Source organism: Schistocerca piceifrons, chromosome 7 (assembly GCF_021461385.2).
Source record: "Schistocerca piceifrons isolate TAMUIC-IGC-003096 chromosome 7, iqSchPice1.1, whole genome shotgun sequence".
Classification (NCBI taxonomy): Eukaryota; Metazoa; Arthropoda; class Insecta; order Orthoptera; family Acrididae; genus Schistocerca; species Schistocerca piceifrons.
Window position 1 is genome coordinate 491,412,799 of NC_060144.1, and position 18,895 is coordinate 491,431,693.

The window sequence follows — 18,895 nt, forward strand, 5'->3', positions numbered from 1 at the left end:
TTGGATGCTCATTTTTGCTTAATAATTAAAAATTTCGTCTTGATATAAGCAAGTAAACAGTTGGAAACTTCTTTGATTGAACCCACATAATGCAAGTTCATCAGATATATAAAATAAGAATTTGATTTCTGGAGAAAACTCCAGCAACCAGTCACGTTTAGGAATTATTAACCATAAAACTATTATCTGTTTTAAGGCTTAAGAGCGTAGCATCCTCCCATCTTCAGATGATATTTTTTTAAAAAGGTTTAACAAATTACAAATAAGAGAGGGGTGTGTGTGTGTGTGTGTGTGTGTGTGTGTGTGTGTGTGTGTGTGTGTGTGTACGTATGCATGCGCTCTCTGATGGATGATGGTGGGTCAGGGTTTGTCTAAATCTGAACAATGACATAAAATCCCTTTATTACTTTGCAACAGATCATATTAGTATCTCAAGTCCACATGTCAGGTGCTGAAAGGTGGGCATCAACCCACCAGGGCAGCTGAACATTGTTGTGAAGACACTTGCAGCTGTCACTCCCACCACAGCCCAGCTGTGGCATGATATAGCATGGTAAACATAACCAGCAGAGCTGTCTGGAGCTGATGTGACAGACTGGCACAGCCAGGCCAAGTCCAGGATGGTGGGTGACAGAGCATAGATGTCTGGTGGGTGAACCTCAGTGTGGTATCTGGCTAGCGGATCTGGCACTGGCTAACACCTAATAGGTCAGTGGCCAGGAGGACCTCAGTTCGACACTCAGCCCATGGATGTTGTGGCTGCACCCCTGGCAGGATGACCATGGAGTGGTAGCAACCTCACAGCGGAAGCAGACACCTTGACGGAAGCCGACTTGGTGACTTGCTGATTTGATGACCTGCCTGGCTAGTTGGACAATATTTATACACAATAAAGTGGGTTTTTGTTTGTTGCTGCCACAAATGTCATCTACACCGCATACCGAAGTTTCGCTGGTTTCGGTAACTAGCTGGGCACAGGCCGGCGCGCAGTTGGTGGCACCCAGTGGGTGGCTTGAGATAATAACGCACCATTATTGTGGCAAGTGTTCTTTTTACGTCATCAAGACTTCTTTCCTAGGTTTGTGTCGGTCACAGAGTCTTCATCTAACAAACACAGTGTTATAAGAATATGGAAAGGATAGAGAGGTGGTGTTGAGCAGGCACAGTGAAAAAGGCTGCTAAAATATAGATAAAATATTTAAGCTTGCAGAGAGAGTTCTCCATCCAAAGAAGAAAACACACACAAGCACAAGCTGGATGCTGGGGCCTGACTGCAGCTATATTTTAGCAGTTGTTTTTCATTGTACCTGTCTCTTTGTGGTGAGTAGCAATCTATCCTTTCTATGTTGTTGCTATTCTATCCAGACTTCCAATTGTTTAAACATGTTATTATACAGGGTCTGCCCCAAAATTCATGAAATGAAATTTAAAAATAATTTATTCAGTATCAGTCTAAAATCTTTTCAGAACTTTCCAAAGTATTCTCCCCCCTGCTTCGTTGCACCATTGCCAATGCTTTACTTAATCATTGAAGGTCACCTGGAAGCCAGCGGGAGTCTCATCCAGTGTCATCATCGTAGCTGCTTTTACCACCTCAAGCATCCTATGCTGAATTCCGTTCAGGGTTTTTTTGAACCTTGGGAATAAAAAGAAGTCCACTGGCACCAGATCAGGGCTGTATGGCGGCTAGGGCAGCACTGCCACACCCATTTTGGCCAGCAACTCGGAGACAATGAGCTCAGTGTGGCTTGACTCATTGTCATAGTGCGCAATCCAATTGTCGCAAATTTCTTTTCATGCGCATCAAATCCTGTTGCACAACCATTTGAGCACTTCGCGGTAAAACTCCTCGTTGACTGCTTGTCCTTGTGGCACAAATTCACTGTGAACAACAGAGTTTCTGTCGAAAAACATAATGAGCATGGCCTTGACTCCCGATTTGCTCAACCTTGCTTTTTTTCAGGTGAGGAGGCTCCTTGGTGTGACACTCACTGCTCTGATTCTTTGTTTTGGGATTGTGCTAAGAATCCATGTCTCATCCCCTGCGATCACTCTCCCTCAAAATTATGGGTCCTTTTCGTAGTGGTCAAGCAATTCCTGGCACTTCAGCAAACACTGCTCCTTCATCTCACTCATCAGGACTTTTGGCACCATTTTCATGCAGACTTCCCTCATTTGAAGATCCTAGTTAAAATGTGGTGAATGATTGTTTTGAGTACATGCTTCTGCAATCGTCCAAACACTTAACTGTCTGTCCTTGTCCATAACTTGGTGCACTTTTTGCATTGATTCATCTGTTTGTGATGTCTACGGGTGTGCCGAACGATCGTCGTGACTGATGGACTCCTGACCTCCCCGCAACCTCCTGTGACACGTAAAATTTTGGCTTTGTTTCATTGCCTTATCACCATAGGCCTTTCAAAGAATTTCAAGCACCTGTGCCCCAGTTTCACACAGTTTGATTGTAAAATGCTGCTCCCAAAACTGCTCCATTTTTGGTTGATGATGGTGCAGTAGATACGTCTGTGCAGGGCGTGACCCTGCATCAGCTACTGCCTGCAAGCAACTGACACCAGCTCTGTTTCAAAGCTTAAATCCCTCACCAATTTCTCCGTCTGAAACTCCGTCGTGACAGCCAGCATTTTCACCTACCAAAAATTATTCTTATAACTTTTGGAACGGATACTGTATGTACATTTCAACCTTGAAATTAAATTTTCTGGTGTAAATTCACAAATGTGAAAGAATGATGAGTTAAACTCGGTGCATGATGATTCTTACATATTATATGAAAGGACACTTAAAAATCAGACTTACTGATTGTTATTGTTCCATTTGCCCACTGCAAAAGTAACATCACGAGTAGGGTCTGAAAAGTGTGTGTTAAGCATAGGTGTCTCTTAAAAGGAAACTGTTCTTCACTCTTTGTGACAGATACTTTAAAATGTCACGACTTCTTTTTAAGTTAGGGAATATATGGCCATCTCTTGTAGACACAGAGGTCAGTTGGAATAAGGAGAAACTGAATCACTAATATGAACTTCTTTTACAGATATCTTCAGTTTGTGTCGTTAATGGTACCTGTCCTATAGAGTGGAAACAAAGCTTAACTCAACAAACTCTCAGTAAAGACAACTCGGTCATCATACAATTATATGCCAATAAACATATCACTTGTAGTATCTAAAACCTTTGAGTAGTTTCTTAATGAGCAGCTGAAAAATCGGGCTTTCAAAAACACTGGCACGGCAACTGCATTAATTAAGGTGACTGACTACATCAAACATTTCGTGGGCAGATGTGAAGCGATCATTTTCTCTCTGCTTGATTCTAGCAGAGCTTTTGGTACTCTTGATTCCGAAGTATTACTTACAAAAATTCCCCTTGCGGCTGTGCATTCTGAACCAGATAAGCTGCTACCAGTGTCATCATTTCAACCACACTAGAATGTCTTGTAGACACCCAGTCAAACGTGTAACCTGTGGTAGGGATGCACAAGTGGGGCGATTGTCTGTTGCCTCCGCCCCGCTGTATCAACTGCAATGGTTGCCATACCACCCCCTCAGGATTGTCCTGTGTGTCTTGATGAGTGGGCTGTCCAGGAGATCCAGGTAGAAGAAAAAGTGCCTTACCCAGTCGCTCACAAGTTGCTGGCTAGTCGCAAACCATGCGTTCTCCCCTCTGGGACCTAGAGTTATGTTCTTGTTAACCCTCGCACCATGAAGGACATGGCCATGCAGACATGCAACCTCCAATTCTGCTCTGAGGTTGTGAAATCGCCCAGTGTCAAGGTAGCATCGCCACCCCCCCCCCCCCCCCTCCCAGTCCAGCTGTGCAACAAGCCATCAAACTCTCGCCTCAAGTGGAGAAACCACCAGCTACACAACCAATAAGTGAGAAAGGACTGAAGGAGTAGTCCCGTGAAGACTTCCTCCATTCCTCCAGCCAAACAACACCTGAGTCTTCCTTTAACCAGAAAGGCTCGAAGAAGTCCACCAAAGGCAAATGGTCTTCTCCTTCACCAACTTGAAAATCCTCCTTGACGGTGTTGCCACGTGATACTTTAGCCCGGCTAGCACATGGGCCACATTGAGCAGAATCCTCCTGCTTCTGTGCCCTGTAGTAGTGACTATTCAATGGCTGTCACTCAGCAGCTGCTGAGGTGACACACCTACATGTCTTCATCGTGACCAGTGGAACGTTTGCTGCCTTGGTCCCACAAAGAAGATTTACGGCTGCTTTAGCATTGCAGTGGCCCCTTGTAGTCTGCCTTCAGGAAATGAAATTGCACCCTCAAGACCACTTTGAGCTTTCACATTTCTTACCGGTTCATTTTGACCTTCCCACTGAGGTCAGTAGTCCATCTCATGGGGGCGTCATGCTGCTCGTATGGGATGACATTCATAATCAACCCATCTCCCTGAATACCCATCTTCAAGCTGTTGCAGTTCGCCATTTCCTTCCCCATCTGACATTTTCCCTCTGTAGCATTTATGTCCCACTGTCATTCAATGTCGCGAGGGCAGACTTCCTTCAGCTTATTGGGGAGCTACCTCCCCCCTTTTGCTAGTCGGTGACTTTAATGCACATCATCCCCTTTGGGGTTCTCCCAGGACCTGTCAGAGAGGTGCCCTCTTGGCTGATTTTCTTAACCAACTTAACCTCTTCTGCCTTACTGCTACAGAATGTTCCATTCCTCACACGTCCTCTTTTTTTTTTTTCCTGTCATGTCCCAGTCCCTTGGTGGACTGAGGCATGCCGCGATGTAATTCGCACACCGAGACATGCTCTCCGCATTTTTAACCACCATCCTACGATGGCAAACTTCTTCTTGGTTGGCTCTACAGTCCTTGAAGAACCTTGGCCTCTTGTACCACCTGCCTTCATTCTACTCTGTCCGTTGTCTTCTCCAATTTATTATTCCCATCGCCTTTAGATCTTCTTCCATATCATCCAGCCACCTTTTCCTGGGTCTTGGTTCAAATGGCTCTGAGCACTATGGGAATTAAAATCTAAGGTCATCAGTCCCCTAGAACTTAGAACTACTTAAACCCAACTAACCTAAGTACATCAGACACATCCATGCCCGAGGCAGTATTCGAACCTGCGACCGTACCGGTTGCGCGGTTCCAGACTGTAGCGTCTAGAACCGTTCGGCCACTCAGCCGCCTTTCCTGGGTCTATCTCTTCTCCTTCTCCCATCAGGTTTTCCCATGAAAACTTTCTTGACACTCTGAGTTTCTGGCATTCTCTGTACATGTCCTGCCCATCATATTTTTCCCTGCTTAATTTTAACAACATCATCCATCTGTCCAAAAAGTGTTTTTAGTTCTACATTTGCAGTTTCTCTCCAGTCATCTTCCTCTCCCACTGCTCCAAAAATCCTTCTCAGTATCTTTCTTTCCCATCTCAATAAGCAGTTCTCCTTTAATGTCAGTACCCAGCCTTCTGATCCATATATTACTATAGGTCGTAATATGGTCATGTATATTTTGATTCTTGTATTCCTACTAACATTCCTCAAATTAAATATGTTCTGCAAGGCAAAATAGCAATGATTTCCACTCACTATCCTTTCTTTAATTTCTGTTGTTGTTGTTCTAGTCTTCAGTCCTGAGACTGGTTTGATGCAGCTCTCCATGCTACTCTATCCTGTGCAAGCTTTTTCATCTCCCAGTACCTACTGCAAACTACATCCTTCTGAATCTGCTTAGTGTATTCATCTCTTGGCCTCCCTCTACGATTTTTACCCTCCACGCTGCCCTCCAATACTAAATTGGTGATACCTTGATGCCTCAGAACATGTCCTACCAACCGATCGCTTCTTCTGGTCAAGTTGTGCCACAAATTTCTCTTCTCTCCAATCCTATTCAATACTTCCTCATTAGTTATGTGATCTACCCATCTAATCTTCAGCATTCTTCTGTAGCACCACATTTCAAAAGCTTCTATTCTCTTCTTGTCCAAACTATTTATCGTCCATGTTTCACTTCCATACATGGCTACACTCCATACGAATACTTTCATAAATGACTTCCTGACACTAAAATCAATACTGGATGTTAACAAATTTCTCTTCTTCAGAAACGCTTTCCTTGCCATTGCCAGCCTACATTTTATATCCTCTCTGTAGTAGGTGTGGGCTTCGTATCTATCTTGGCCACAATAATGCGTTCACTATGCTGTTTGTAGTAGCTTACCCGCATTCCTATTTTCCTACTCATTATTAAACCTACTCCTGCATTACCCCTATTTGATTTTGTGTTTATAACCCTGTAGTCACCTGACCAGAAGTCTTGTTCCTCCTGCCACCGAACTTCACTAATTGCCACTATATCTAACTTCAACCTATCCATTTCCCTTTTTAAATTTTCTAACCTACCTGCCCGATTAAGGGATCTGACATTCCACGCTCCGATCCGTAGAACGCCAGTTTTCTTTCTCCTGATAACGACATCCTCTTGAGTAGTCCCCGCCCGGAGATCCGAATGGGGGACTATTTTACCTCCGGAATATTTTACCCAAGAGGACGCCATCATCATTTAATCATACAGTAAAGCTGCATGCCCTCGGGAAAAATTACAGCTGTAGTTTCCCCTTGCTTTCAGCCGTTCGCAGTACCAGCACAGCAAGGCCGTTTTGGTTATTGTTACAAGGCCAGATCAGTCAATCATCCAGATTGTTGCCCTTGCAACTACTGAAAAGGCTGCTGCCCCTCTTCAGGAACCACATGTTTGTCTGGCCTCTCAACAGATACCCCTCTGTTGTGGTTGCACCTATGGTACGGCTATCTGTATCGCTGAGGCACGCAAGCCTCCCCACCAACGGCAAGGTCCATGGTTCATGGGGGGGGGGGCTTTAATTTCTACTGCCACTTTATTGTCCTCCATTATTGCAGAACTGATATATTTAAATGTTTTTACTCTTTCATATTCTTTCCCATTCATTACTATTGAATTCTTTTGTCTGTTTATATTGGGCTCCCCCATCACCATATACTTTGTTTTGTTTGTTTACTTGCAAACCTATTTCTCTTGCTGCTTCCTCTAACGTATTGTAGTTCCCCTTTAGTGCCCTTACATTCCTTGTCATTAGTGCTACATCATCTGCATATGCTACCACTTGAACTTGCCGATTAAGTATTGATCCTCCTGGGTTTATCAGCATTTGCAGCATCACCTTTTCTAAAACTAAATTAAATAGCATTGTAGAGATCACATCTCCCTGTCGTACCCCTTCTGTACTTGGAATTCTCCAGACAGTTCTTGCTCTATTCTTACTTTACACACTGTTGCTTTCATTGTCATTTCTATTAAATTGACCAGTTTTAGTGGGATTCTAAAATCTTTCACGATCTGCATAATTTTCTTCCTGTGTAGGCTGTCGTACGCTTGCTTAAAATCGATGTACAACTGATGTAGTTGCTTGTCATATTCATAAATCTTCTCTACCACTTGTCTTAATAAAAATATCTGATCCATCGTGGATCTGTTCCTCCTAAATCCACCCTTGATAGTCCCTGAATATCCCTTCTATCATCCTGGCAAGTCTGGAGGCTAAAATTTTACTGAATATGTTATATGTTACATCCAAGAGAGTGATTCCACGAAATTACTACATTCTGACTTGTAACGGGCAGATAATTCCCATGTTCCAGTCCTTGGGCATTACCTCTTTTATCCATATTTCCTTTGTCGATTCTTGCACTGGCTCCTCCATTTTCTTTCCTTCATATTTCAATAATTCGGCCTCTATGCTGTCTTTCCTGCTGCTTTATTATTTTTTAGGCTCTTGATAGCATTCTTCATTTCCTCTAGCTCTGTTACTACTTCCTCTAGCTCTGTTACTACTTCCTTTTCCCAATCCTCTACATCTAACTCCCCTTTCATTCTCAATCATGTTTCCTTCTTCTTTATCCCATCCTTTCCCATCATGTAGTTCAGTAAGATACTCTTGTCACCTTTCTAGGACTTTACTTCTATCTCCAATTAGATTTCTGTCCTTATCCTAAAAAAAAACTGCTAGAGGTTGGAAACCTTCCTTCAAATCTCTTGTTCTTTCATAGAACCTTCTGATCTCTTTATTGTCCCATTTTGTCCAGCTGCTCTATCCCTCGCCTTTCATGCTGCCTTTTCTTTACCCTACAAAGCTTACCTGCTTTTTTCCTCTTTTCTCTGTATTCTTCTGCCACTAACCTCATGTTCCTTTGCAACACTCTCCGTCTCGCTTAATTTCTCTTGTGTATTACTGTTAAGCATTCCTTGTTGAACCACTTAACAACCCTTTTGTGTTGTTCTCTCTCCAGTATCTCTTCTGCAGCTACGCTAATGGCAGTTTTCAACGACTCCCATTTAGTTTCCACGTTATCTTCATTCCCTGTGTATCTCCCAGCTTCCGACATCTCTTCTAGTTTCTTCCTATATTCTTCGTGTGTTTCCTTTGTTTGGAGTCTTTGTATATTGTGTTTAATTCTTATCTGACTCCTTTGGTTTCTTACTGAATTTATCTTCTGCTTACATCTAATTCGTACTAAGTAGTGGTCTGTCTCTCCATCTGCCCCTCTGCAGCTGCTAACTTTCATAATATCTGATGCATGCCTTTTGTCTATGAGTACGTGATCTGTTTGGTTTCTTGTGTTTCCGTCTGGTGATACCCATGTACCTTTCTTAATATCTTTCCTCGGGTGATAAGTGCTTTTTATTATCATGTTTTTCCCACTGGCAAAGTCTATCAGTCTGAGCCCATTATCGTTGCTGTCATTGTGTAGCCTTTCCTTTCCTATTATACTTTCTATATACCTCTTATTTCCCTATTTTTGCATTTAGGTCTCCAAGTATTATTGTCATATCGTGCCTTTGAATTCTACCAGTTTCTTCTTCCAATTTGTCATACAATATATCCTTTGCATCTTTGTCTGCCTCCTCCATAGGGGCATAGACATTCACTATTGTAATGTTAAAAGTTTTTGCCCTTATCCTTAGAGAACACATTCTGTCACTTACTACCATAAAACCAATTACATTAGCCTTCAGAGACCTATATAGAAGGAAACCAGTGCCATAAAGGCCTGTATCTCCACCGCTATGCATAGTTAAATGTTCCCCCCACCCTGTCATTCCTTGCCCTGAAATCTAGTTTCTTGTATTGCTGCTATTTTCACTTGATTCTTATCTAACTCATTCCCAATTTCTTGTAGCTTGCCAGGCCTCTTGAGTGTCCTCACATTCCAGGTGGCTATCTGAATATTACAATGGCAAACTGCATTTATTATAAACAGACACATGTAAAGTGCACCGCATTCTTTGATATAGCAAAAGAGCTAGCTGGATTTCATTCACTAGTTCTTTTAACAGTTCCACCCCTTCCTTTCTCATGTGTGCCAACCTCCGATGGCTCTCTGGAACCAAGATCCATTCGCCAATATCCGGCATGACAGTTGCAGACGATGTCATCGTGGACCCTATTCCAATCTCCAACACCTTGGGCCACCATTTTGTGGCAGTTTCGAACTCTTCCCACTATCACCCTGCCTTCCTCCATCAGAAACAAGTGGAGGAGGCTCAGGCGATACCCTTCTCTTCTCTAAATCGTGAGTGCTACAGTGTCCCTTTACTATGAGGGAGCTAGGTCGTGCTCTCGGTTCATCCCAGTCCTAGGGCCAGATGCTGTCCACATTCAAAAGTTGCAGTACCTTTCTCTTGCAGGCAAGCACTTCCTGCTGAACACCCACAACCACATCTGGGCAGAGGGCTTATTTCCTGAACACTGGCATGAAGCCACCTTCATACCCATACCTAAGCCTGGTATCGACAAAACCATCCTTCTTGCCACTGCCCCATCCCTCTTATCATATGCGTTTGCCATGTGATGGAACGTATGACTCATGCTCGGCTGGTATGGTGGCTTGAGTATCACAATGTACTGACGAACGCACAGTGTGGATTTCCAGCGTGCCGTTCTGCAGTTGACATCCTTGTTACTTTGTCAACCCATGTCATGAATGGTTTTCTGCGGAACTCCCAGACTGTGGCCATATTTTTTTGATTTGGAGAAGGCCTACGACACCTACTGGAGAACTGGTATCGTCCGTACTCTTTACACATGGCACTTCTGTGGCCGCCTGCCCTGTTTCCTTCAGGAATTTTTAAAAGACCAAGTTTTCAAAGGGTTTGTGGGCTCTGCCTTGTTGGACACCTTTATCCGGGAAAATGGTGTGCCTCAGGGTTCTGTCCTGAGTGTCACTCTCATTGCTATTGCTATTAACCCTATAATGGCCTGTCTTCTGCCGTGCATCTCTGGCTCACTTTTTGTTGACAATTTTGCCATCTACAGCAGTTCTCCACGGACCTGTCTCCTTGAGCGACGTCTTCAGCGATATCTTGATTATCAGTACTCCTGTAGCATCGACAGTGGCTTTCATTTTTCAACTGGGAAACCGTGTATGAATTTCTGGCTGCGCAAATTGTTTCTCTCGCCGTCTTTACATTTTGGGCCTGTTGCCCTTTCGTTCGTTGAAACTGCAAAATTCCTGGGGCTCATTCTCGATAGGAAACACTCTTGGTCCTCCCATGTGTCTTACCTGGCAGACTGCTGTAAGGGGTTCTTCAATGTCCTACGTGCCCTCAATGGTACTTCCTGGGGTGTTGATCAAACCACACTCCTCTGTTTGTACCGGTCCTTTGTCTGTTCAAAACTATACTGTGGGTTCTTTATGCCCTCTGCACGTCCATCCCTCTGACGCCGTTCTGTACGTCTATACCTCTCACACCATCTCAGCACTATCCACCATTGTGGCATCCATTTGGCCATGGGTGCCTTGTACACCAGCCAAGTTGAGAGTCTGTATGCTGAAGCTGCTGAATGACCACTGTCCTATCACTGTGACTTTCCCCTTAGCCAGTATGCATACCATTTGTCTGCTATGCGTGGCCACCCATCCTATGCGACCTCCTTTGACGACTCTTTTGCCAGCATGGGGCGCATCCCTCTCTTCTGTTACCACCTGGAGTCCGCTTTCAGCACTTGCTACAGCGGCTTAACTTCACACATTCTGCAACTTACCCAATGGGTGTGAACCCTTCACCACCTAGGCTTTGCGAAGTGTTTCACGTTAACTTTGGCCATCATTTACTTCCTAAGGACACTACCCCAGCCTAGGTGTATCGCCTTCAGTTTCATGACCTTCGCATGGAACTTAGCAATAGTGCCTTTGTATACACTGATGGCACACAGACTGACTGTGGGGTCGGGTGTGCCTTCGTCATTGGCACCCCTGTCTTTCGATATTGGCTTCCAGCACACTGCTCAGTATTTACAGCCAAGCACTTTGCCTTGTATCAGGCCACAGAGTTCATCTGGCAATACAGCCTTTTCAGGTGTGTCCTCTGCTCAGACTCACTCAGCACTCTTCAAAGTCTATGTGCGCTGTACACTGCCCATCCCTTAGTGCAGTGGGTCCAGGAAAACTGTCACTTGCTCACTCTTTGTGGAGCAAGTGTTACATTTCTGTGGGTTCCTAGTCATGTTGGTCTGCCAGGAAACGAGGCTGCTGACACTTCTGCCAAGGCTGCAGTCCTCGTACCTCAGCCCGTGAGTTCTTCTATTCCCTCCGATGATCTCTGTGTTGCCATCTATCAAGAAGTGGTGTCCTTTTGGCATCGCCAATGGACCTCCCTTCACGGGAATAAGGTCCGGCTTATTAAGCCCCTCCCAACAGCTTGGATGACCTCCTCTTGGACGTACTGCCTTTTTAGCTAACATCATTTGATAAGTGGTGCCACCCCACCACTTTGTACACATTGTGCCCAAGTTGTAACTGCCCACCACTTCCAGGTGGAATGCCTATTTTTTAATCATTTATGTTCCCACTTGGGTTTGCCACCTGAGTTATCAGCTGATTTAGCAAATGATGTGCAGGCTGTCAACCGTGTTTTACTTTTTACCTACCAAAGCAATATGGCAAAAGCCATTTAATTTTTAGTTTTGGACCTCTGTTTCTGTATGGTGTCATTTTTAGCCCCTTTTCCATGTGCCTTTTTGTAGTTGTCTTCTATTATGCCCATTGGGACTGACGTATAGTCATTTTTTAATTCCTCTCTGTCTTTGTGTTCTACAATTTTGTCTTGGGCGTGTATGACCCCAGTTGTTGTTGTTGTTGTTGTCGTCATTGTTTTTCCGCCCTAAAGCAAAGCAAAACAAAACCAAACAGTGGGTACAAAACCTGGTGTTAGAAATCTGCTTCTTCAACAGTGCAGATTTTATTAAACAAAAATTATGTAAAAATAAATAGCAGAAGGTTCTCCTAGAAATACACAGAATGAAAAACTCAAGGAGGTGGTGGAAGTTTAAAAATTCACAGGTTTTCCAGGAGAACACTATTTGTGGCTTTGACTGGGAAGCACTTGAATACGAGCCACACTCTCGGTGCATCCATATGCTGTTAGTTTGTTCACTGAAAACACAACTATTGGTTCAACAGACATTAGGCAGACAGGGAAGTCTGTGTGCTAACCAAACATCAATGTTAGGAATCAACAAAGCCCAAAACACAGTCCAAGAGAGAAGTACGCGGACAAGGTCATTATAAATAACTACACTGGAGAGTTTGCTCTGAACTTCTTGCTGCAACAGGTGAGATTGTAGCAGTGTGTGACAGCCCTTCACTCTGACATGATTGTTATGCCATGTGACCCACTGCTGGGGGTTTATCCTCCCACTCTGCAACTAGTGTCCCTGCAGGACATAGGCATAATTACGTCGATTAAAGTGACATTGCATTCAGTGTGATTAAAAGATCCTTCCCCGTTCCAGCCACCCCCATCCACCTGCTCTTGAATTGGCCCATAGGGCACAGGGGAGGGTAGGATGAGGTGGGCATGGTCCCCTGTGAAGGCTAGGGTATGGCTTTGGATGTTCTGGTGGTAGGAGAGCTGCTCCTGGGCAACCAGCACCAGGTGGCAGCTTTTCTGGATGATGATCAAGCCACATATCTAGACAGATGTGTGTCACATAATGTGCACCAAAATGTGGCTGTCCATTGTAAAAAGTGTGGCTTCTTCTTCTTCTTCTTCTTGTACTTGTACTGATGGAGGTGGCACCTGATTTAACAAGGAATGATGAAGGCATCTGAGCAATAGTTTCACTGGGCCTTGATCATGGATTGGTGTTACCTAATAGAAGGATAAAAAGGAAAGTCAGTAGTCGTGGGTGTCAATAGTTTTTCTTCGCCATTTTGAAATTTCACACAACATTAGGCTACACCATTAGAGGTGGGGTAGAGTGGAGGTAGAACTGCTAAAAACCAGCAAATGCAAACTGCGAGCCAGTACCAATGACAAGAGCTTACGGAGTGTCTTCAGTAGCAAAATTAATGGCTAGGGCCTTAGTTATATTCTGTTGTGGTCTGTTGGATTTTGATGACATAAGGGATTTGTGGTCTAGGAGTAGCATCAGGGGCTAGTAATCACAATGAATGGGTTACAGATTAGATTCTAGCCACTGCTTAAATTTTAAATAAAAATCATCAACTACAGTCACCACTGGCGTCTGGTATAAGGAATCACCCTTGTTCTACCAACAGCCATGTCAAATAGGGTGGAAGAGTGGCCAGAGGCTTGGTGCACATTCTTGTCTCTGGGAAACTGCCCTTAAAAGATGGAAGAATCATCAATGACCAACACCATGAGGATGTAGAAGGTATTGACAACTACTGCATTAGATACAGTGTTTATCCACTGGACTTGTGGCTCGTAATTGGGGCAAAAAAGTAATGATCATCTCTCCATGGGCAAAAGGTTACAGACTAGTCTCCCATTGAGATACTTTAGAGGGGACTGCCGGAAGTGTGACCTTAACCAACGAAAGAGTGACATTCTGAGTCATAGCATGTAATGTCACAATTATGAAAGCGTTAGGAAAGCAAGAAAATGGAAAAAGAGAATACAGTCTCCGTTTAGATATAATGTGGGTAAGTAAAGTGAAGCAGAAAGATAAGGGTTTGTGGCCAGACAGATAGAGGGTAATGTCAACATAAGCAGAAATTAGTATAACAGGAGTAGGATTCATAATGAAGGAGAAGGTAGCTCAAGAAAGAGTTACACTGGACAATTCAGTGATTGGATTTTCTCATCAGAATTGACAGCAAAGCAAAAACACCAAAAGCAATAATTTAAGTATATATTCTGATGTCACATCATTTTCCCTAGCTCTAAATTCTGTCAATTTGTCAGTTCTCCTCTCCTCTCCTCCTCTCGTCAAGTCTCTTTCCTTATATTCCATGCTCTGCACTCTTATATACTGTACTTCCTTACCCTGCCTTCTTTCCCTCCTTCTGTACCAAGGTGGAACAGTGATAAGTCACTGGACTCAAATTTGGGAGGATTTATTCTCGACTATTGCTCTGTTGGTAAAGACCTTATGATCGGCAGAACATTGTTTAACATCCCTTTCCATCTCTCATTTCCATTCATGCCTTTCTTTCCTGCCCACTTACTACTCTGTCTTTTGCTCCTCATCCCTCATGTACATAGCTGTCTTACATTCTTATTTTCTTGGCTTTTCACTGTTACAAAGTACATGTAGTCATTTCTCTGCAACATTGGTCAAGCATTTTCTGTAGGTATTCTGGTGTTTGTATTTGTATGTTCTTCCTTGACAATTTTAAATTTAATTAAATTAAGACTATTAGAATTCTATGGTTTTTTTAATTATTTGCAGGGTGATGAAAAAAAGAACAATTCGGGTTTTCATTTCACTACAGAAAACTTACTGTTCAATACAACTTTGAATAACAAATGTTCTGCTGGTCAGACAAATCATAAACCCAAGGAGCAAGGAAATATCAATGCAACAGACTTACCAACTGAGGACACAGGATTCCCCTATGCGACTATGTGTATTGATCGGGATACTGCAAATAATTCTGAAATTATGAACAGTACATTCTCAGTTGTGGACGGGACTGTGACTCGTAGCATTAGTCGACATAGTGGTCGTACTGCTTCGTGTGAGAGTGGATTGGATGAAGATCAGCTCAGCAGTGCTTCTGACAGCAGTTACTCTTCTGCTAGCAAGCCCATGAATGTGGGTGATGTCCAGATAATAGCGCACATCCAGGAAGAAAGTGAGTTATCTCTTTTCACTATTTGTTCCTCAATTAATGGTTGCCAAATTTAACATTACAACTGCTCATAACAGTCATTTTCAAAGTTTGTTATGCATACAAAGTTGAATGGCACACAGTGACCAGCTGTCTGTAATATATTTACTGAACTTTTGCGTAATTATTTTATAGTTAGAAGTTGACGCAGTTTCCCCATATTGAACTAATCCTATCAGCCACAATGATTTCAGCCACTATGATGTATTCTTGTAAGATTCTCATCATTGTTTTTTTTGTGCAGACCACCCCAGTTTCAATATCATCAGAAATATTGATTCCAAGAAACGATGAATGTGGTATTCTCATTCTAACTTGTGTAGTGTTTTTAACATAGAAGAAATCTGAATGACCTATTGTAATAACTCACTTGCTATCTTGTCATTCACATATCGGACACATCAGGAATCGTTAGTTAATTAGAAGAAATGAGAATTTACATGAACGTAAATAAATTACTAACCCTCTATTGAACAGAAACGAACCCACTACCAGCTGTAACAGAAACAATGAAAATGAGCTGTGCAAACAAATGACTGATGCAAATCTGTAATGTTAATACTCTGTGCTTGTTTTCACCACGTAAGATATACCTTAAATTTGAATAATTCTTTTATTCTGTAGTTACAGTATTCATTTTGAAACAGATTTTTAACAAATTAGTCATTGTGAAAATTTTGATTGGTTTCAGAAGAATGTGAATTTTTGGAGGGACGGGTGTTTGTAACATCTATTAACAATTTATGTGATGTCACATTAACTCCCAATTTGTGAAATTCACTAAAATTAGAAAAAGTAGCAAACCTTTCACAAACATTTACAAAGTTCCTTCTCTAGATTGTCGCACAGAAGACAAAATGGTAGATATCGAAATAGACGACAGAGGGATAGAGAAACAATTAAAATCGCTCAAAAGAGGAAAGGCCTCTGGACCTGATGGGATACCAGTTCAATTTTACACAGAGTACGTGAAGGAACTTGCCCCCCTTCTTGCAGCGGTGTACCGTAGGTCTCTAGAAGAGCGTAGCGTTCCAAAGGATTGGAAAAGGGCACAGGTCATCCCCGTTTTCAAGAAGGGACGTCGAACAGATGTGCAGAACTATAGACCTATATCTCTGGCGTCGATCAGTTGCGGAGTTTTGGAGCACGTATTGTGTTCGAGTATAATGACTTTTCTGGAGACTAGAAATCTACTCTGTAGGAATCAGCATGGGTTTCGAAAAAGACGGTCATGTGAAACCCAGCTCGCGCTATTCGTCCACGAGACTCAGAGGGCCATAGACACGGGTTCACAGGTAGATGCCGTGTTTCTTGACTTCCGCAAGGCGTTCGATACAGTTCCCCATGGTCGTTTAATGAACAAAGTAAGAGCATATGGACTATCAGACCAATTGTGTGATTGGATTGAGGAGTTCCTAGATAACAGGACGCAGCATGTTATTCTCAATGGAGAGAAGTCTTCCGAAGTAAGAGTGATTTCAGGTGTGCCGCAGGGGAGTGTCATAGGACCGTTGCTATTCACAATATACATAAATGACCTGGTGGATGACATCGGAAGTTCACTGAGGCTTTTTGCAGATGATGCTGTGGTGTACCGAGAGGTTGTAACAATGGAAAATTGTATTGAAATGCAGGAGGATCTGCAGCGAATTGACGCATGGTGCAGGGAATGGCAATTGAATCTCAATGTAGACAAGTGTAATGTGCTGCGAATATACAGAAAGATAGATCCTTTATCATTTAGCTACAAAATAGCAGGTCAGCAACTGGAAGCAGTTAATACCATAAATTATCTGGGAGTACGCATTAGGAGTGATTTAAAATGGAATGATCATATAATGTTGATCGTCGGTAAAGCAGATGCCAGACTGAGATTCATTGGAAGAATCCTAAGGAAATGCAATGCGAAAACAAAGGAAGTAGGTTACAGTACGCTTGTTCGCCCTCTGCTTGAATACTGCTCAGCAGTGTGGGATCCGTACCAGATAGGGTTGATAGAAGAGATAGAGAAGATCCAACGGAGAGCAGCGCGCTTCGTTACAGGATCATTTAGTAATCGCGAAAGCGTTACGGAGATGATAGATAAACTCCAGTGGAAGACTGTGCAGGAGAGACGCTCAGTAGCTCGGTACGGGCTTTTATTGAAGTTTCGAGAACATACCTTCACCGAAGAGTCAAGCAGTATATTGCTCCCTCCTACGTATATCTCGCGAAGAGACCATGAGGATAAAACCAGAGAGATTAGAGCCCACACAGAGGCATACCGACAGTCCTTCTTTCCACGAACAATACGAGACTGGAATAGAAGGGAGAACCGATAGAGGTACTGAAGGTACCCTCCGCCACACACCGTCAGGTGGCTTGCGGAGTATGGACGTAGATGTAGATGTAGATGTAGAGATAATAAATGCGTAAAAGAATTGTTATGCCACCTGTAAATGATGATCTCCTTGTGCATTTGAGAATGAGTGTAGAAACTTCTTTATCTGTCTCTTACAATTTCGGTATTATTCTTTCACTAGTTTTGACATCAGTGGCTCATGCCTTCAAACCCCCCCCCACCTACCCCCTCACTTCACCCAGCACAGAGGCCAGGGCAATATCATTTTTCTGTGACAGTATGATTATTGGAGAATTGACCTTGCAGTGGCCTTAGGTATGTGCTTAGCAGGAACAACTACCTCCTGACTGGAAGTTTACCTTTCTTGATTTCAAGAAATGTGGAAAAAATAAAATTTATTGCTCTGTACAGTTATACTGATCACTAACTGCCTTGGGCATAACAGAGTGAGTTTAAATCTGCAATAACTCTTGTAGTCCATAGTGAAAATTCTCTTAACAAATTTTATTAGATAGAAAAAGGTATCATCCAACATCTGCATATTGTCATAGTCCTCAGTGTCAAATCGCCCTTTGCAGTTTTGTTCACAAAATTATTGTTGCATAGGTTGTAAGGTCTGGGCTGATTGTGATGGCCACTCATTTTCTGTTGGATAAACAGATAACAAGACAGTTATATCTACCTATTATTTCTTACACTGAGAAACACTCATTTTGGTGCCTTAAGGTTGGTTCTGCTTTTGATGTATGTAATGGGTACCAGTTCTGGAAATGGAATCTGCTTTCCTCTGCCAGCTCTAGTTTTTGAGACAGAACATTGATACCTTATTAAATATATTCTGCTCAAACTAGTGGTCACCCAAAAGTTTTTGTGTGAAATTGTATTACTTAGAAATGATTATATATTCAATATGATACTGTTACAACAAACACATACTAATTACACTATGCTAAAACAGCTTAGTACTAGCTAAAATCATAATTACATATTATTAATTGGGAAGTAAGTCAAAAAGCAGCAATTAAGAATTATAGTAAAGAAATTTATAACAATAATGGAAATTCCTGGCTGAAGGAGTACATACAATAAGTGAAAGACAACCACTCACCTATAGGAGATCGATGATGAGTGACTCATAAAAACATGTAACAGAAAACAGCATTTACACTATCTATAGAGCAATAGCTCTCTTTCTAGCACAAGTACACACATTATCTCACACGGACAACCAAGACTCGAGTCTTGCTGTGCCTACAGAAGTGTGCGTTTGGGTGTCTGTGTGGTTTTGTGTGTGTGAATGTGTGTACTTGTGCTAGAAAAAGAGCCACTGCTTGAAAGCCTGTGCAATAATAAATTTATTAATATAAATAAATAAATTTAATTTGATGCCTGGATCT

General features: G+C 42.6%; 1 protein-coding gene across 2 annotated transcripts in view; it reads left to right on the forward strand.

The window, feature by feature from the left end:
• The window catches only part of LOC124804824, a 164,306-nt gene that overhangs the window by 66,738 nt on the left and 78,673 nt on the right, over positions 1-18,895 (forward strand). For both annotated transcript variants that reach the window (XM_047265168.1, XM_047265169.1), the window contains exon 5: positions 14,716-15,121. In XM_047265168.1, the coding sequence (XP_047121124.1) occupies positions 14,716-15,121 (406 nt within the window). The remainder of the gene's footprint in view (positions 1-14,715; positions 15,122-18,895) is intronic.